The sequence below is a fragment of the Gymnodraco acuticeps genome, unplaced genomic scaffold (assembly GCF_902827175.1).
Source record: "Gymnodraco acuticeps unplaced genomic scaffold, fGymAcu1.1, whole genome shotgun sequence".
In the NCBI taxonomy this organism is placed as follows: domain Eukaryota; kingdom Metazoa; phylum Chordata; class Actinopteri; order Perciformes; family Bathydraconidae; genus Gymnodraco; species Gymnodraco acuticeps.
In genome coordinates, this window is record NW_022991513.1 from 1,910,035 (window position 1) to 1,930,469 (window position 20,435).

At 40.4% G+C, this 20,435-nt stretch overlaps 1 protein-coding gene across 6 annotated transcripts in view; it reads right to left on the reverse strand.

The window, feature by feature from the left end:
- tcf12 (transcription factor 12) overlaps nucleotides 1–20,435 on the reverse strand; it is a 74,553-nt gene that overhangs the window by 8,151 nt on the left and 45,967 nt on the right. For all 6 annotated transcript variants that reach the window (XM_034196959.1, XM_034196960.1, XM_034196955.1 and 3 more), the window contains 6 exons: nucleotides 11,596–11,695; nucleotides 10,900–11,039; nucleotides 10,083–10,218; nucleotides 9,820–9,890; nucleotides 5,802–5,937; nucleotides 1,964–2,037 (listed from right to left, as the gene is read on the reverse strand). In XM_034196959.1, the coding sequence (XP_034052850.1) occupies nucleotides 1,964–2,037; nucleotides 5,802–5,937; nucleotides 9,820–9,890; nucleotides 10,083–10,218; nucleotides 10,900–11,039; nucleotides 11,596–11,695 (657 nt within the window). The remainder of the gene's footprint in view (nucleotides 1–1,963; nucleotides 2,038–5,801; nucleotides 5,938–9,819; nucleotides 9,891–10,082; nucleotides 10,219–10,899; nucleotides 11,040–11,595; nucleotides 11,696–20,435) is intronic.

A 20,435-nucleotide genomic window follows, 5' to 3' on the forward strand; every position in this document is an offset into this window, starting at 1 on the left:
AGACATGGCATCCTGGAGATGCTCATGTAACTGCTGATGAACTCTGTTTTTCTGGCAAAGTCAAATAAAGAATAAGACAGGATTAAAAAAAGATCAATATCTAAAAATACTAGAAACACACTGTGGATAGAGATTGTTTTCGCAAAGACACACAGAGAAGGAGGTCAGGATTTGGAAGAAGCACAAAAATGCTGACCGCTCTTTTTGTAAGGATGTTTGCACATTTAATAACCGCTGATACAGTTTTGTTCTTTTCTACTTTTCTTAAGGTTTCTTGGAGGTGTTATATAAAGGATACATCCTCCACATTCTATTAAATAGAATGCACACACATGTTCACTGCTGACTCCAAAGATTAGCCTTTTCTCTGTTGAAATACATGGTCTGGTGAAGCGGTCTTCTCCATGCTTCCTCATACCTAGTTGTGCCTTTCACTACACTTGGTGATATGTAGCATTGAGCCACCTAACAGGAATCTTTGTAGTTTATCAAAGCCTTCAATTTAACAGAAAGGAATACAGTAAAGTCTGAAAAACGTATTCACTTCAATATATTCATCGGCACAGAAATCTGAATCCGCACTTGCGTGTTTAGACGGTTGATCATCACTGTTTTCGCAGAAGTAAACTGGATTGTGTTTTTTGCCTCAGCTACCAAGAAATGTGATCCATACTTTTATTGCAGCAATGTTGTAACAATCCTGAGAATATATCATCATTTGAGCTCCTTTTACTAGCTGTGAGTGGAATATTTCTTTATTAAAGAACTGTAATGAAATCTTATGGTCACACGCATCCCAAAGTTGGTTTTCCCAAGCAACAAGATGATGCTTACCACAGTTTGCCTTTATGAATGGGACCTTTTACAACAAGTATGTATTTGGTGTGTTTGTTATAACAATGAGTTATATCTCAAATTGTGCTTAGTTTATGTTATAAATCGTGTCACACGGTACATGAATTGAATTTTGTTCCTACATTTCTTTTATCAGCAGCTCATTTTCAGGTTATCTGATTTCATTCACTTGCATCGTGAGCTTCACCTGTGAACCCTCACTTATCTGTGGTGGCCATAAAGAGACAAAACAAAGGGGGGAGGCAGAGTGGGAGGAAACGTCCACATCGTGATGTTCAATATCCTCTTCACATGCAATCGGCTGTTTGAATGGGACTATGTGATAAGGTTGAGGCTGGATTGATTTTGACTTTAAAGTTATTTCTGTATGTTTAGTCATTGTAAACAAAACATCCAAGATAAGTCCTGTAATTGATTGTATTAAAAGATAACATTTAAATAATAATAATTTAACAAAAGCCTACACAGGTTTTTAAGAGGTTCGGCAAACCAGCAGAAAACCGGACAGTACGTGGCAAACACATCTGTTTGTTAAAACTTAAATACATTATATTGTAAAGGTTTACATGTGTTACTATCTTGTAATTTGCTAGTAGGTATATCAGGTTGTTATTGTAAATACAAATAGAAGATATTAAGAAGATATTTACAGCTACATTTGTATCCATCGTGGTAATCTGTTTATTCTCCTATCAAATGCACTCTTTGCATCCCAGCAGAACATGTAAATGCTTAACATTTGCATCAGGGAGTAGCCGGGATGAAAGGTGATCTGCAGCTATGGTCGCATGACAGCGAAGGAATTTCTGGAGACGTGTTTTAGCAAACAGCTGCAACCCCCCCACCAGCCCCCTGAGCTGAACCCATCCCCCAACTGTCATCCCCGTCCAGCCCCACGGAGCAGGGGACAGATGGCAAGCCCGAGGGACAGGTATTGTTCAGTTTGGTTATCGCTCTGCCCCCACCTCCCTCACAAAGACATTTGTCAGACAGGAATCTCCCTGTAATGCTGGCTCAGCCCTTCCCGGGTAACTTATCCAAAGTGTGCATCGATCATGAGAGACGCCGGCAGACACTTACCAGTGACCAGTGACACTTAGGAGCTTACCAGGGAGTGAAGGGAGTTCTCATAGTTTGGAGAGGACGGAGTCTGTCCTCCAGCGCGGGGCCACTGGTTGGTACCTGATGGAGAGAGGAAGAGCGGGGGTCAGCGTTAACAATCCGGCGATTCAGTTTCACATCAACATGGCTGATAGCTGTATCCTGCTCCACTGGGTGGACAAAGCTGATCGACACACACACAATAACACACAGTCAAAACACACTGACATCCTGATATTCTGGTTTCTTGTTGTTCTATGTGAGATTTTTTGATCTTTTATGGCTCAGTTTTGTTGCATCACTTCCTGATGGCTGGACTGCATCCGGACACACGAGCCAGCGGAGGGTTAGTCTAATACCCACTTCTACCCAGAGATGTACGCTGCATCTGCACATCAATAAGCAAAGCCATGAGAGGCTGGAGAACAATAAGAGAGATGTGATGTTAGACACTAGCTTTCCTTCACACTTCCTTTTTCCTGCAAACCTGAAAGCACACGAGTGATTTAAAAAATGCCGAGCATCTGAGTTTAATCAAGTTCATAATCTTCCAATTCTTCTAGTTTTCTTTCTCTTTATTTTTGGTCAAACATCTGACTGGTGTTGAAGTGGTAGTTCAATCAATGTGTCTTCATCATATTACAGCAAACACATCTGTGAACATCTGAGCTCCATTGTTAAATTCCCAAAAATAAATACAATAAAGCCAAATCTACTGTTGCACTTTTCCTCTTGTCATCATAATGAAAAATAATGTATTTTATAATATGGGAAACTTAAGACACTCTGCACTACAGATTATAATGTACTTTTGGCTGGGAGATGTTCACATTGGATGTTGCCAAAAGTACATCTACAGACCAGCACAGGACTCTAGCTGATTTGATCTGGTGTAAATTAGTGCAGAGAAAAAGGAATCCACATCTGTTCATCACATTTCCAGTTCAGCGTCTCTGCTTTTCTCAAGCACATTCATCCAAGTAACCTGCCTGCCATGTGCAACAGGAGGCGATGCATTATACAATCAAATAACCTTAATTGACTTTGACAATAATGAAACTTCCCAGGTTATTCACAGGATAGAATGCCTGCTGGGCTTTACTGCTCAGGGCTCTTCTGGTATCTATTATCATCCATTACGGGGGAGAGATGCCAAACCCAGCCGCCACATGGTAAATGGAGTCCACTGTAGCAAACTCTACAGATACAGACTTTGTTTTTGTTATCTATCCACTACGATGACTAAGATCTCTTTCTTATTATAATAAAAAGGCAATGAGGCATGCAAACCAAGAAGTGGGGAAGTGGTAAAAAACTGGTATCACATTAAAAAAACCTTTTCAGTCAAAGTGTAATGCAAAAGCTACAATGTGTTTGATGTGAGAAGACTGATGCAATATGTTCACTCCTAATTGTTCACTGATTGTTTTTACAAATCAACGGTAATGTGGTTAAACACACATTAAACCACTGAACTATGGTTTTCAAAACAGCACAATTACACTGACAGCCAAAGAGATTAAGCACATAATGTGAAAATGTTGACAAACACAAGTTAATCCTACAGCCTTAACTGCAGGAAATGCTTTCAAATATGTTTTTCCATGAAATCACCGACTAAAATGTCTCACTAAACCTCTGTACTGGAGTTTTCATGTTTCCTTCCTCTCGCAGCCTTGGGTAAATCAGACTTTAATTAAAAGACTATTAAGAGTGACTGTGGAAGAGGAAATGAAGAATCCTCTGTTCTGCCTCAGCCTTCTCCCAGGTGAGTGAGACAGGAACTCCACATGAGCCTCGCTGGCTGCCGGCTATGAAACATTAGCCCAGGGCTTTGGATCCCACGTGCACCAGAGAGGGCTAATTGAACAAACCAGTCCTGAGTAATGTGCTGTACATTGGTGTTATCCTAATGATGAATGGGTCTTCAACAGCCAGCCAAATGTTGTGCCAATTTCAAAGTACCGTTCTCTTATTAACCCCAGAAGCATAATAAGGGAGAATAATTAGCAAAACCACACCCATTTCTTAATATCCCACATGTATTCATTTAGCATTACATTTTTTTGTCATTGTTAAATACACATGAATCCCTTAAAATAGAAAACCCTTGACCTTTTTTCTAACAAAGAAGTCATTCGTTTCTGGGCCAACCATTATCGCCTACGTTTTTCTCCTTCAATAACTTTGCATATGTCACTTGTAAGAAAAATGGTATACTCCCAATCTACTTCATTGCAATTAAAACTAAAATGAACCTGTATTACATGACAACTTTAAACACTTGTAAGTACATCTAGTACATAGCATCATAATATGATAGCCTTGGGTCTATTTATGACCATATGACATGATAAACTAGAAACTCTATTGTTATGCAGCAAGGTGTGTCATGCTGTAATAGGTCAATGGGGGGATCTCCCTCTGAGGCCAAACTCATCATCAGCTGAGTCACAGACACTGGCAGCTAATCGGGGCCTTTTCGCAGCCTGGTCTGTGTGTGTGTGCATGTGTGTGTGTGTTTGGGAGAACAGCTGTCCATGGGGCAGGGCAACAGCTGAGGATGAGGGGGGGGCATACGTAGAGACAGCTGTCGCCTCTCCATTACCCCACATGACACAACTGTCCACTAAAACAATACGCTGGGCTTTCCATTACTGTCTCCCTTCATTCATGTTCCATTACTCTCTCTCCTCTGTCAACACGTCACACAATCCATATTCTTCTTCTTCTCCCAGTGTAGAACAAACAGGAACCTTCTTAAAGTGTTCTCTAACTGCATGGACTTGGCTTTGCACAGTTGTTTCACAAGTTTCCTGTTTTCGTTCTCTTGGGTTTGTTGCACAATCTAAAAATAATTTAGAGGGAGGCTTGTCTGTCCATCCTCAAAAACCAAGCTTACATAAAAACACTAACTGCCAAGCAATGTTGTGGAAAAACAGGATTATGTAACAATAACAACTTCCAAAAATGTCTCTTAACACACAGTAGGGTGAGTGCCTAATGTGGTGTAAGTCATAAATACTTAATGACTTAATAACAATCCTACAAAATATCAAAATGGTTATTCAAGACCCAGTTCAAACGGTTTCATTATAAGATGTTCAAATCCTTGAGCACCCTAAAAGCCACAGCCCAAGTCTTTTTCATTTGCACTCTCATTCCACTACTAAAACTTAATTTCAAAACTGAAATGTTATTGCAAAACCACTTCAAAGTCAAATCTGGATTTATGAACATCGACCCTGCCTAAAATGCCAGAAGCCAAAAGAGATCTGTGATGTCACCGTGAGTCAATGTGGAGCAGCCCGCAGACATGAAAATAAATGTTTGAGATTCTGGACCAGCTCGTCAGGTACTGTTTAAAGGTGCTGGTGTAACAGTGGTTGCATGCTTTTTATACAGCTAACATTGCTCAGCGACTGCAGTAAGAAATCAGCTACCGTAGGTATATCTTCTCTTTGCTTGAGATTAATGTTTGTTGTACACGGTCCCAGAGAAATACAATAATCAAATATAAGAATATAATAGATAAGGATTAGAGCTCCTTCACAACTAAAAGGAGTCCAACATTAAGTTTTAGGAGAACTTCACAATCCATTCTGCTTAGGCTTTAATTAATCCAACGAATGCACTATAACTTAAAATGAATAAATGAAAAGAGGCCTATTCATAAGAGCTTGTTAATTACTTTGGCTATTCCAGACCGAGGCATAATCTGAAGTTGCCGTACCTGACACATTAAAGGTAGTTTCAGAGGAGTACATGTTCTACTCTACTGATAATATCTTGTGTAGGTGCAAAAGGAGGTGTGTTTAAGATCAAATCCAACATTGGTGCTCTACCTGGCCTTCCAGACGGGGGGCCAGCAGCGGTCCCTGCTGAGGCAGCACCTGCTGGGGCGCTCAGAGGTGAAGGAGAACCCACAGGTGTCGACGGGTTGGAGGGAAAACTACTGCTAGTATGGTCAGGTGAGTAAATCTGTGGGAGCAGAGAGGAAGAGAGGAAGAGAGGAAGAGAGGAAGAGAGGAAGAGAGGAAGAGAGGAAGAGGGAAATGAGCATCAGCAGCATGAAAAACTAAATAACAAGCAAATGTTGACTTCATCCAATTATCTTTTACATGTTTCACAGGAACCTCGACTTTGCCCATCTCCGAAATTGATCTTCATTTTGATCTCTAATACACATCTGTAATATGTTGTGACTGCATCTTGCACCGTTGAGAAACTCTGTCCACCTCTGAACAATAACAGTATAATATATCGCTGCTCGCTGTGTCTTGATATCTTTAACAGATGTTACTACCTTCAAGCCAAAAACGTATAATCAATTATGGAGATTTTATTACCAGGGATGTCATAAAAATGCTAAGTGCATACATGTGAGCCGTTAACAGTCGTCTGTACTCAGAGCACGGCCGTTACCATATGAGCCTTAAGCAATATCCACTTTGATGTCTTTCGCATGTGTACCGGTTCTGTCTCCGCTACTGTAAGTCAGTGAACTGTGAATAAGTACCTAAATAAAGATACAAATCATTTCCTAATATCACCTTTAAATATTTTATTTAATGTTGCTAGATGAGGGAATTTACGGAAGAGGATTAGGGCCACATAAAACTTTTTTTTGTGAGGATTTGAAAAAAATATTATTATTTTTTGTTCTGAGAAAAAAGTCAGAATTCTGACTTTAATCTCAGAATTCTGACTTTTTTCTCAGAAATACCGGTAACTGTAGAACCAGCTTCACTGCGATTTACACATTGCAGTAGGCAACAATGGAGGACATGAGTGAATTTCTGCGCGCCAGAGGGGTCCAAGAGGAAACCATAATAAGTCATTTTACAACCATCTGCAATGTGTAAATCGCAGTGAAGCTGGTTCTACAGTTACCGGTATCTCTGACTTTTTTCTCCCAAAAAAAAAAATGTTTTTTTGTTCTGAGAAAAAAGTCAGAATTCTGAGATTAAAGTCAGAATTCTGACTTTTTTCTCAGAACAAAAAATAATAATATTTTTTTTCAAATCCTCACATAACATTTTTTTATGTGGCCCTAATCCTCTTATATCCCTAATTGACTTTTATTTTCTTATTTCTAAAGTCAGTTTATTAAAGGCAACGTTCAGAGCCTATTTATTGAAAAGGTTTAAACATTAGTATTGTGAATGTCATAAAAATAAATGCTACCCTTAAAATATACTTGACAAAATGAAAAGTGTAACAGAATAAATCAAGGTCACACGGCTACATAAAAAAAGTCTGTTAAACTTAAAGAGAAACAAAGTGAGAGCTTTTTTGTATTATTAAATGTAATGTCTCATATAATAATAGTTTGTTATAAAAGTTGGAAAGGTTATTTTCCCTTCCTATAGTAATCTATAGCAACTTGAAAAAAAGCAGACAACTAAACTGGAAACCCCTTTGAGCCGAGAACAGTACATCTCTTTGATGCATTTCAGCCTGCAACAGATAGGTATTGAACAGTAAAGGTGAACCACATAACAACTAGTTTGATTTACATGTAGTTGGTTTTTACATGTTGATAAACTCACATGCAAATGTTTGTTTTTCTGCCACATATAAGATTACTTCAGTTTATTTCTACACCGAGTATTCTGTTACTACTTTGTGTCGGTGCGTCGTCTGATAAGTCACCGAGGTCACTGAGCTTTAGGATGACATGTCAATCACCAGGGAACAAGGAGATTACGTCTCCAGAACTTCCACAGGGATTTCATTTGTTTAAACAAATGTTGGATTAAAGCACAATCACATTCCTGATTCCTTTTCCCAGAGCAATAAGAGGACATAGTGGGACACGTCTCAGAGATCTCAGGGTATTACTGGTGGATCCTGACTAATTAGCAGAGAAAAAACCAGCAGATCCACAGAGATTTCTCCTCCAAGTTAAGATCAAATTGAGCTTGCAGAAAAACGTTTGACTTCAATAATCTCTTTATTCAATCTTGATCTCCGGGCTTTCGTTTTTCAATCAACTTGGAGCATCAGGATGGAGGTTTTGTTGAAGTGAGGAGGAGGAGGAGGAGGAGGAGGAGGAGGAGGAGGAGGAGGAGGAGGAGGAGGAGGAGGAGGAGGAGGAGGGGGAGGAGGGGAGGAGGAGGAGGAGGAGGAGGAGAGGAGGAGAGGAGGAGGAGGAGGAGGAGGAGGAGGGATTGACTGTTGTCTAAAGGGAGGAATGATGCTTCACTACACTCTGAGCAACAAATGGGGCGGTGGTGGCGAAGTCCATAGGGACTTGGCTTGGCAACTGGAAGGTCACCAGTTCAAGACGCGGAAAGACCAAGTGCTACCGAGGTGTCCCTGAGCAAGGCACCGTTCCCTACACGGCTCCCCGAGCGCCGTACATAATGGCAGCCGACTGCTCCTAACACTAGGATGGTCAAATGCAGAGAAACCGTTTCGTTACATAGTACCTGTACTACCTAATGACAATAAGTTGAATCTTCTTCATCTTCTCTGAGCGCACAAATATATCCAAATATATCCAAATATTTCTCAGTTTCTCAAAAACAAGCTGTTTATAACCGTGACTTCTGACCCGACAATATATGACTTTCTATTCTTTTCACTCGCTGACTACTAATGCTTCATTCAAAGTGAAACATGGCTCATTTTACTCGAATAAATGAAAGCTCCGCCTCATCATCAGTCACGCTCCCGCAGGCGGCGTGGGGCCAATAAGCACGGCCAATTTAAAAGGGCGGAGAACAAAAGCTCTACAAAGGGCGGCCCCGTGGAGTTGAGCCACAGCAGTTATAAACTCCCCTGTGCCCCTGCTCCACCCACCCCCACCCAGCCCAACCGTGTCCATTTCACTACAGCTTTGTCATGCTAATACAATTGAGTCTGCAAATATAAATGACTTAATTTGTTATTACCATCCCTAAACTCTCATATTTTGTCTTTTGACAAAAAAAAATCCTCCTGAAAATACAGCTTGGGCTAGGGTGTGCCAAATAAAAATTGTCCAAAATCAAAAGACATTTCAAACTAATGCCCAAATCTGGTATATGAATGATATCTTTTACATTTCAATACAGTTAAAGATTTTGTCGGTTATTTCAGTTCAAAGAGAAACTCCTTGCTCAGTCTGTCCTCAACACTTCTGCCTATTTACTACTTCCAAAATGATATTTTCATTTAATGGGAAAATATAAGGCTGAGTGAAGCTCTTACCATACTTGGAATCTAATGTCATATTTCTTATGATGTTTCTATGATATAATGGCTCTGTTATAATAGATAATTTAACCAAACCTCTCCTTCATCTGATCTGTGAGTCTAACTGATGCAAGCTACGGTATATCTCCTTCCATTATGTGAGCTGCAGCTAATTAAACACTGACTATGATACATTAAAGGATGTTAGAGATATCCAGGCTTGGTTTTGCAAAGTGAAGTGTAATCCACTGGCTTTAGGAGTATTTTCAATGTACAATTCCCTTTCTTGAATGCTCTTAGTTTAAGCCCACAATTATCCAGGCTTACTGTAGGCCAAAAAACAACTACAAACATGTCCTCTGGGCTTTTTTTAATCAGCAGTCAGTAATTCCCTGAACGATTACTAAGGTCACCTTCTTAGAGGCAAAATGGACCATTATTTCATTTTGCAGAGAAATCAAAAATGATTTGAGTGTATGGGTGCATGGAATATATGGAGCTTCACACCCTGAGAGGAGGTCATACTTGATGGGATTTGCAGCGACTTCTGCATGATTCACAGCAAATTCTTAAATGCTGAGTGTTTTTATGTTGGTACAGGTCTTCGTATGTGAACCTCAAATCATGCTTGATGCTATGAATGAAAGCGAAGTCCAAGTTGAACGTTGGGTTGTAACTCACCGAAGCTAAAGCCTTGCCCAATGCATCTCCAGTCTCTGAGCTTCCAGTGGTGTTCCCCCGATTTGCAGCAGCTAAAGACAACACAGAGGGAGGCTTTGTTACAACAACCTCAGACAAATGACGAGCCGTCACGGTGTTCAAAGCAGCTGTCCAACTGCCTGACTCACTACTATAACAGAAAGGATGTTCAGCGATGAATACATCGGGGGATATTGAATCAGTCATTCTGAGCAGGTAGATTAACTGTAAACTTAGGAACGTACCCATGACCCCATCGCCTGTGTTGACAGACGAGCTGTGCGCTGCGGTGACGAATGGCGAAGTGCTGTTGTTGCTTCGATGGAAGCTGGACATGGGAGGAAGACTGGCATTGATGTCAGGAGAGTGTGAGGGGTAATTCTGGGAGACAAAAAAAAGAAACACTTTTCAGTCACAAATGTGTACGTACAAAAAAGAAAGGCTTATTTATTCTTGTATTGTGAATTCTCCTTGACATCTCGCAGGCTGCAGTAAGTAAAAGTTACTGGGGGGAGGGAGGGAGATAAAGAGAGGGCAGGCAGCATCTGCAGACTCCCTGTGAAGATCTGCCAGCTGAGGCAGGCAGCCGAGATCAAACACTGACAAGAAGGGTCAGCAGTGTCTTCACTGATAATAACCAGACACACACCCACTCTAACTGTGAGTGGGAGCAGGGCGGAAAAATTATCTACATGCTTTACGTGCCTCACAACACACATTAGATCTTTAATGACGGCAAAATAAGTAACCAACCATCATCTGTTTGTATTCTTCGGCGTGTTTTTATTGCTTTTATTTGTGGCCATTTTATTTAAATGTGTTTTTGTCTTTATCTGTTGTCCAGTTTTATCTTTCATAATCATTTACCTTTTATCTACTTTGTTTTTGCGTCACATCCTACTCTAAAGTCGTCAACCTTTATTTTACGACACTTCTGTTAGGCCCTACAGTTTGGCTTCCTGTTGTTATACAGTATCTGTTTTGACTGTAAACTCAGAGTTTAAAGGTGCTACATAAATTATCATCATTATTAGGTATTACCAGTTGGGAGCTGCTGCTTACCAAACGGTCGTGTGCGTGCATGCCGTTGTAGTTTCCTGACTGTGGCATGTGAGATGAAGATCCGGAGAGCATTCCCGTGTAGCTGGGCTGACTGATCCCATTGGACGAGTTCCAAGGATCAGACGAACTGTGGGTACCATCTAAAGATAATAAAGCAATTCAGTAAATGATTATATACAACATGCACTTCAGTCTTGCCACAGTTCCAGACAGAGGATAACCTCCGACCCTACGCTTCAAACTTGGGGTCCTTTTTCTCTTTGAACTGAAACATGATCTTGTCCTGAACACAGATGAGATAACACAGAGATAAAAACAAAAACCAACAACACAGAAGTCTGCTCTACTGGGAGTCCCACTTCAATGAATACTGAACACACAGGCTTAATATTACAAAATGTCAAAATATCACGATTGAAATCATTTGGTACGCTATTCTAGCCTTTTGTATGTCACTGTAATAACTGCCACAAGTGACGAAATGATGATGAATGAACCGATTATGTTTATAGTCCAATGAAGAAAGTAGTTCAAAACTTAAGACTAAAAACAGTTGTATTCGGTATAAAAATAAACAATCAGAATAGAAGAATATCATTTGAAAACATCTGTTTGTAAGAATCAGAGAGATCAATCTACAAAGATCATTTGGTGATATACTGCAGAGTAGTTATGAAGACTTGCTGTTGAACTTACCATAGAAAGTGCTTGCAAACATACTGCTGGAGGGTTTCGGAGAAGAGTAAGAAGGGGACTCTCTGTTGTAGTCTTCTGAGTTTGGAGATGGTGCGTACACCTGCCGTGAGAACAGAAATGATATTTGTAAAATAGTTTACCTAACACCACACAGTGCTAGTATTCTGTTTATAAAACATAGTATGGTGATGCTTCAAGCTGTAAAAACGTTCAGCTTTCAAATCTCATATTGTGTGAAGTATCTCAATTAAGATTGTGGGTAACTAAATGAATGTGATCTAACACGGCATGAGTAAAAACACAAGGAGTGCAGATATGACCCTATCATATCTAACACTCAAGCTAGCGAGGGGAGGAGTGTATTACCAGGGGTATTTGCATTTCAGATCAACTCAACCTCTAATGGAAGTATAATGATACCTGCATACATGCATAGCCCAAATGCCTGGCAAATAACCGCATATTCAGAGACAGAAATCAAATAAGTGGTACAAAAACAAGACAGCCTTCGCGTTCTGTTTATGTACCTGCTGGTGGTGGTGCAGTGAAAGGAGAGGCACAATGGGTGTTCTGTTGTACAGCTATGAGTGTGCCAAGCTAGGTGGGAGGATCAAAGAGACCGAAGGCCAAACACCAGTGATGTGGTCTCTGACTTCATCCACTCCAGATGGAGGGAGAGAGGGCGAGGGAGAAGGTCTGAACAAATGATCCCTCCTACAGACAGGACTGGATGACCCCACCGCGGTGTAACACTAATCAGAGTCAGGCCTGCTAACTCAATTCCACCTGCAAGTTCGCAGCACAAACTCAGCAATCCTATTTTAATAGCCTCACGCCGCACTCAGATGTTGGCATCGTGACAGCTCCCTGCTTAAAGGTTGGTTTATAATGCCTGCGGATGTGATGCAACCACAAAGGTTGTTTACTCGCTCAAGTTTTTTTATGACACAGCCAGCGCTGATGGAAAATATGCCACACCAACCAAAGTGTATTAATTAAATAACTCGCTCGCACACACAGCCCACATGTGAACGTACTGTATATCAATACAGAGTGAAGAGCGCTGCTGGGGTTTGCTGAGTGAGCGGCATGCTGTTGTCTGGGTGTGTAATTAAAGTGCTGTGGGAGGGGGGGAGCCCTCATGGGTCCTCTGGTTTACACATGGGCCCGGGGTGGACCGTAGTTCCGTGGAGATCTCAGGTTAGCCTCGCTCAGGAGCCCGGGCTTTTGTCTCAATGGGCAGCATATGGCAGCGGATAATGCTAATTGTCCTTTTTACCCTGGGCTAACCAGTCGAAGGCATTAATAAACCATCCCCAAACACTGGGAGCCTCATTCCGCCGGCCTACGGAAGAGAGGGCCCACCTGGGTTTCCTTTTACAAGGCCATTAATTAAAAGCCGTCACTCACGACGATCAGCACACCAACACAGGCATACACCAGTTGTTTGAGTGTTGGCGGCTATTTTTTTTTATTAACGACTACATTCCCTACTGTACCCTTTCTTTCAGCAGTCGCATATCAACTGAGCATTAAAAGTATACTTTTAATACAAAATAAGATATTGCAGAATAATAAACTACATATATATCTTTCCCCTTCAGCAATGACCTGACCCATGTTTAAAAGTAACTATAAAAATGGTAAGGCAAACAATGAGGTTATTATTTTACTCCTGATAAGGTTATGATTAACATAAAGAATTATGATTTTAGGCACTGATCGTAGTTTCACTTGTTGGTAAAAATGTTTGACACCAAATAACAATTTAAAGACACAAATTGAGTGATTGGTTCAGTTTTTAGCTTGGTCTTTACACGTGACCCAACTGACATGTCCTTGAAGTTCATGCCACACTAGTCAACATATCAAGTGTTAAAACACAAGCTGTCACCTTACACTGAGGATTTGAGGTAATAAGAGGAAAGGAAATACAAAAACAGGCTAATGGCTCAAACAGAATAGTTCAAACACTCCCTTAATGGTGTGTCCTGTTTTTGTTCTGTAAGTCCTCATTTGGAGCTGAACCATATCTCTCGGGCATTTTGTTTCAAGTCCCAATCTAGCACACTCACAAGGCTTAGTATGCACGACAGACACAAAGCCTCCTCAAACAACTGCTCCGCTCAGCCTGCTTGGAGGGCGTCGTCCAACACTGTGCGTGATACTTGCCAATGCTTTCTGGAAAAGCATGGGATCAGCATTTTCATGCATAAAACTGTGACATAAAAGACTAACTCGCTTGAAAGAAGGTGTAGACATAATATACCGCAGCTCCAAGGTGTTGATGGATGAATCGAGTTAAACATCAGGAATATGTTAAGCAAGATGCTGACGTTGCCAATGCTCGTCTGAGCTCGAAGGGAACGTCAAACACCTTTCTGGTTGAGTTTGAAAGAACATTTAAAAAATCTTATTGTCTTAAAATTGTATAAGTAAGAAAAAGGCAATACTTTTTGTTATCATAAAGAGCTCTTGAAATGGCAAATTATTTCTTAATTGTATACATCTGTTAAATACATGGAACTGGAATATAAATACATGCTGTTACATGTTACTATAAACACAATGGGACTTTAGAGTTTAATATAAACAACAACTAAACATTCAACCACAGGTGGAAAACATCTCACAAGTATAAACAGGACAAAATAGACTAGAATTATTTATTACCTATACAAAATATATTAAGATATATACTTAATATCTGACTCATCAAGCACATACATATGCATTTGGATGCACAACTTTCTTTTCGTATAATAGAAAGAAGATTAAAGGATTAAAAGACCCATCAGTGTGGTTTTCTTCTTCTCTAGCAAAGCATTACAATATTCAAATTCTGACAGAAGAGCAGCCTGCTGGGAGTCAGGTTCTCTAAATATGGAGCAACCCCTGGCCGTCGTTAAGACCACAGAAATTGGTTAAGCATGAATGCAACCTCATAGACTACTCATCACATACTGTATGTGACATGTACATACATTATTGAGTGAGATAGGCCAACACACACACACACACACCACAACACAACTCCTACAATCATGCATGCTTCAGTGCATGTGAAGAGGGCTAACCTCCAAAAAACACGGTACAACCTGTTGCACTACTAAACAACAACATGTCATCTCTTTTGAATTTGTAACTATTTCTCGGATTACATTTTATGACATCCCATTTGTGGAGGGGAAGCTTTCTGTTTAGGGGGAACATACTCTAACAATCACTGCAGGGCTTTCATTTCTACTTTTTCTCTTCCACTAATGGGCAATGGAAAAAAGATCAGCGAGCTGCTCCATCTGTATTGGTTCTGTGCCACCAGCTCACAAGCCAGCGGCCCACTGCGAGTTCAGAGCTCCAGATGGTGAGCCTGCAATTCTGCATTATAACAAATTAATGTGAATCAAGTTGATGCAAAAAACCAGCACCACCTTTCTTTTTTCCTTGCAGGGAAAACAGTGCTTTTGATCAAAGAGTTTCCCGCTCTGTCCACATGCTATCAATTTTCTCCGCATCACCAACTATAACACAAGCCTGTTAATACTTAATATGAGAGAGATCAAAGTCATCTTTTGTGCAGCGGGAACAAAGAGGAAATGCTGCAACAGGTTATAAGGGAACATTTGAAACACACGCATGAGTAAGAGGACCTTTTCCATTCAATATCATTAAGATTCTATCCTCTTTATTTTTCCTTTGTGGGCTCTTTATGTAGCATCACACATAGCACAGGTCATGACAGGTGTAAACTGCCTGTGTAATTTGCCTATGACAGGTTTATCACTTAAGGATTATTGAAATGCACTACAGAGCTCATCCAGCCATTGGATTTATTTTACAATGACAGTACATTACCCATAAACAACATCTTAAAACTTCCTGCAGCACACAAACCATCCATCTTTAAATCCATAATCAAGTTTATAACAAGTTTCATGGAGAGCAAGTGCAGCACAGACACTCACACACACAGTGATTCATAAATTGCTCACACAAAAAACGTTTTCAGACTAACAAAAATCAAAGAGGTCATTAAAGAGAAGTTCATAAATCACATTAGGCTCCCTGTGGCGACGTCCAGAATGCCAATGTGATTCAAAACAGATGGAATAACAGCAACACTGGTGCTTAGTGCTCAATCTGCAAACAGGAAAGTCTAACCTCAACAGGCACTCTTTCTCTTAATCATTCCCAGACTCCCACTTGTTATTATTTCAACCCAGTCTGGGTGCTGAAGCCACCAGCCAGTCAAAATAAATTCAAGGCTGCAAAAAACCTTTTCTGCCAAGATGTTTCATTTCTGTGTATGAGACAACGTTTTTTAAATGGCAAAACTTTCTTTGTATGTATTGCCTGGAATATTAACTTTTTAGAATAAATAATAACCCACAACTGGGTTTGAAGTAGCTTAGAAAGAGTGCAGCAACACTGTTAGACATTTGAAATATTAAATTCATACAACTTCATCTGATGTAATGGAAAATCAGACAGAGGAGCCTCAGGCGTATGCATTTTCACACACACAAACACATACACAGCTTTTATGTCAGACACAAGGACAGTCAGATGAAAACTGAGACACACACACTTCTTCCAGCTCATCTCTGTCAACACACACACATTCCCAAAGAGTCTACTTACCGATTTCCCGTTGTAGTAATACATTAAAGAGTTATTTCCCATTCCTGGGACCGGGTAGGCACAATACATCTTAGCTCGAACAGTTGAAGTGACACAGATGAACTACAGCAGCACTCTAGCTTTCTCTCTGGACATACATCCAAGCCGCTCAAAAGGGTCTGATATTTCTCTCAGCACTGGCCTCCACACACAACCCACTCAGAGGAAACTTATGCAAAGCAGGATTGTGCCATTCCACACTGTGGGAAGGGGTGGCTGACAGAAGGGAGTGGCTCATGTGGTACATCCCACTCCTAAGCCTCTGAGTGCTGTGGCAAAGAGGAAAAGGACGAGGGGGGAGGGAGGGCGTAGGGGAGGAGAGTGTAGAGAAGATAAAGCGAAGTGGGCGGGACGGAAAACAAATGTGTGAGCGGATTAAGAAAGAAGAAGGGGGGGGGGATTAATCACAGGCATAAAAATGAAGATTATCTGCAGGGGAACCCCAACAAACTGGAACTACGATGATTAGGATTTGATTCATTTGCTAAAATAAAAGGTGTCCAAATGAGTGGATCAAATGTGTTATCTTCCACACATTTTAATCCGAAGTTTGTTTTTGTGAAGTCTACATTAAGGGAGGTAAACATCTGCCATTTTTCCAGAATTCAAGCATCTGACAAGGCATTTGACCTTTTCCCACACATGGCCCACACCCAGCAGGAGTCATTCGTGAGAGAAAGTGAAAGCTCAACGTGTAAGGCAAAACAAATAATCCATGAATGCAAATCCAGGTTATGAGGGAAAAGAAAGTATGTATGAAATGTGAAGTATGAGGGTTGTGGAGTTGGCAGAGAGAGACCTTTAGCTGTGAAGTGCCTGAGTTGTACAAAAATGCAACAGCTGCAGAGAGGGTTGGTTTGTGACGTCGCAACATGAAAATAATGCTCCATTTCCTAAACCCTGGGGGCCTCAGACAGGGGGGAGCACCGGGGGTAGAAAGAATATGGACAGCCATTTTACCATGGTTTCACAGCAAGCCACACAGCTCCCCATTTACCTTTATCATGTGGGAGGAGGGGAGAGCAAAGGAGAGGAGAAGAAAGGAGAGGAGGAGAGGATAGATACCCTTTTCCAGCGAGAGCTCGGTCTCGCTGGAGCCTTTCATGTCTGCCACTCGAAGCTTCCTGGACTAAACATAGGCCTGAAAACTCAATGAGAACATTATTGTTATAGAGAGATGAAAGCTTCCACTTCCCTAACAAAACTAGGCCTGCATAATGCTTTTCCTGTTACTACTGTTATTATATATCCCCCCTTTCTTCTTCTCTTTTAAACTTGTCCAAAACACTGGATCTACGTGCGGTTACTGTTTTACATCTGACGGTGTTTCAAATTGATTCTGAAAGGGACATGGTGTTTGAAGGGGTCTAAAACAAGTCCAGGCACACAGCAGAGTGTTGCAAGACAGATACATGAAAGCAAGAGGAGATTGGTGTTCATTTGGGAAATGATGCACACTTATCATATCCAAGCTGACTCAGGACTCTGCAATCTCAACTCTACTGATTCTGCAGGAGAAACAGTGAGAATATCTATGCATGTCAGGTAGAGGAAATGTTTGTGTAATTGATTATGTTAAGGTCACAGAGTTGATAAAAACAGAGTGCATCAGTGTAGAGGAGGAGATACTTGAATGGAAGATATGCGTGAGGGGAAAATAACAGGTGCATGCCAGTGTTGTAAAAACAGGAAGCTAGTTATTGTATTGTTTTATGTTGTTGTGTCTGCTGATTTGGCCTGTTTACCGACAGGGTCAGCAGTTGGAGCTGCAGCACTGGCTGAAACACAATGTTCATGGATGCAGTTAGGACACTAGGGTACCCATTTACCTATTTGCTTTACAATTTCCCTCCTTCTCAGAGTCAAACAGTTTTTAAGAAAAGCCTCAAGACCCACCTGTTCCGCACCGCATTTTACTGACTGTCCTTTACTTGGTTTATTTTTATTTGAACCTTTTATGCTCTTAACCTTTGTTTTGTATATTACCATATTTTATTCAATATGCTCCTTTGATAACTTTTTATTTGTATTTGTTTTTATTATTTTCTCCTTATAGCTTTGTGAAGCACCTTGAGATGACCTTGTTTTTAAAGTGTGCTATACAAATTAAATGTATTATTATATTATTATAAACAACACATAGACAAGATGCACGATTCAATGTGAATCTTACTTTTTGAGGATAACTTTCAACGTGATTTCAATCAGAAACAAATAAATATCCATACATTCTCTTAGGAATCATCGTGAAAAAAACACACATTTCTGAGAATGATCAAGTTTTTTTCAGTATCAAAATTCTCCACTGATAGCTCTGTGTACATCCATGGGTGCATTGCAAACAGGTTAATCTCAAAGCTTATTTGTATCTCAATTTTCTCTGAGGGGGGGCTCACTGGGTCAGACCTTTAAAACCTCTAGTCTCTGGGTTGAAGGCTCAGCTCCACCCTCCTGTTAACACCACCCTCTATAAGACACTCGAGTCATCACAAGGTGCTTTTTTTTTATTTGTTTGGGTGTTGAAAAACAAAAAGCAAATCCACAGGCTGAGCTCACCCCCATCTCACGCATGGACTTAGCAATGATGTCATCAGACAGGAAGATTGTTTCCTGTAAGAAGCTCTGGTTCTAATTAGAGAGGCTGAGTCAGAGGAGGGGGGGCAGAGGCATTCAGACCCCCACCCTCCCCAACTCATGGCTGTGTCGTGAACGCATTGATATTAAGACAATAATAATTCAGGGGTTCTGAAGGTTTCTTCAAGCTAAATGTAGGATATTTAAATTATTCTTAAAACCACGAAGAATTCAATTCAAGCTTCACTGTCAAAGTGTAAAAGTATTATGGAAAAAGTGTGGGGACGATGTGGCGTAGAATTATCACCTTTTTTCCAGGAAACTTTAAAAATCAGATGGTAAAAGAGATGGACTGACTAAACAATAAAACATATATTAACTTGTGTTTATTGAAGTCTTGCAAGATACCATTTTGTGTGATCAGTTAATAATAATAATGATAGACGCTCCAAATAACCACACAGGCTTCAACACTTTTGAGCTCCACTGCATTACAGCAGGCCCAGAATGCAACAAACATACACCATGGAGAGGTCATGATCAGAAACTACAGAGACCAATTGCTATGAACCATATTCCTGCAAAAAATATGTGCAAACAGTTCTGTGACTTCACTCCGGTTGAACACTTTTATTACAACACTGTTTCACTCGGTTGTGATAGAAGAAGAAAATATGTCTGACTCTCGCAGTGAATCTGAGTTTATGAACATTTGCTGAAAAACACAGGGGTGTCCAACTGTATCAATTACATCTGTTGCTCATGAACTGTCATGATTGACTGACAATGGTTGTGAAAGAGTTCCCTGACCGGTGAACTTGTTTGCATCCATATACAATAAGTGAAAAGACTTGATGAATTGTATTGCATCTGACATTTTAATGAACGTTACTGACTGCCACCTCCTTCAGACTGTGAGACTGTCGACCACAGCTGTTAAACCCAACATCCTTTTTAAATTCCACAGCTCTCATAAAGCAGACCCAGCCCAGCTCTGGTTTATCCCCCTACAGAGTACAGTTCATGTGCATAAAAAAGGATATTCTGGGATGTACTGCCAATGTTTGAAACACCATGTTAAGATTAACGACAGGGGAAAAGGGAACAATTATGTTTTCGGAAGATTTACTGAACCAATCATACTGAAAATGTCCAGGCACTGCTTTTCTTTTACATGTTTTTATTGTAACCATTCAGCAGTTTATTTCTTTAAACAAGACAGACATTTTTTTGTTTTAGTGTTTTGCAAATAGAAATACTCATGGCTTCTTTTAAAAAGTGCCGTTTTAAAACACAACTGGCTCTGGCACAAAATGTTCACGTTTCCATTAAAGTTTTACGAATCTTGCCCATTATAATGTTTCTTTGGTGTGTGTGTTGCTTGCATTTATGTTTTGATCAGGCTTACAAGGCTGCAAAAAGGTTTTACACACAGACTAATAATTGGGCACAGCAACCTTCAAACAAACGGCCATTTAAAGCCGCCCTTAAAGTCTGAAGGCAGTAAATGTTTGTAGCAAAGCAACTAACTACATCCATTCCTCAAGCTTGGAGAAATTAAACGCACCACATTTGTTGGACATCTG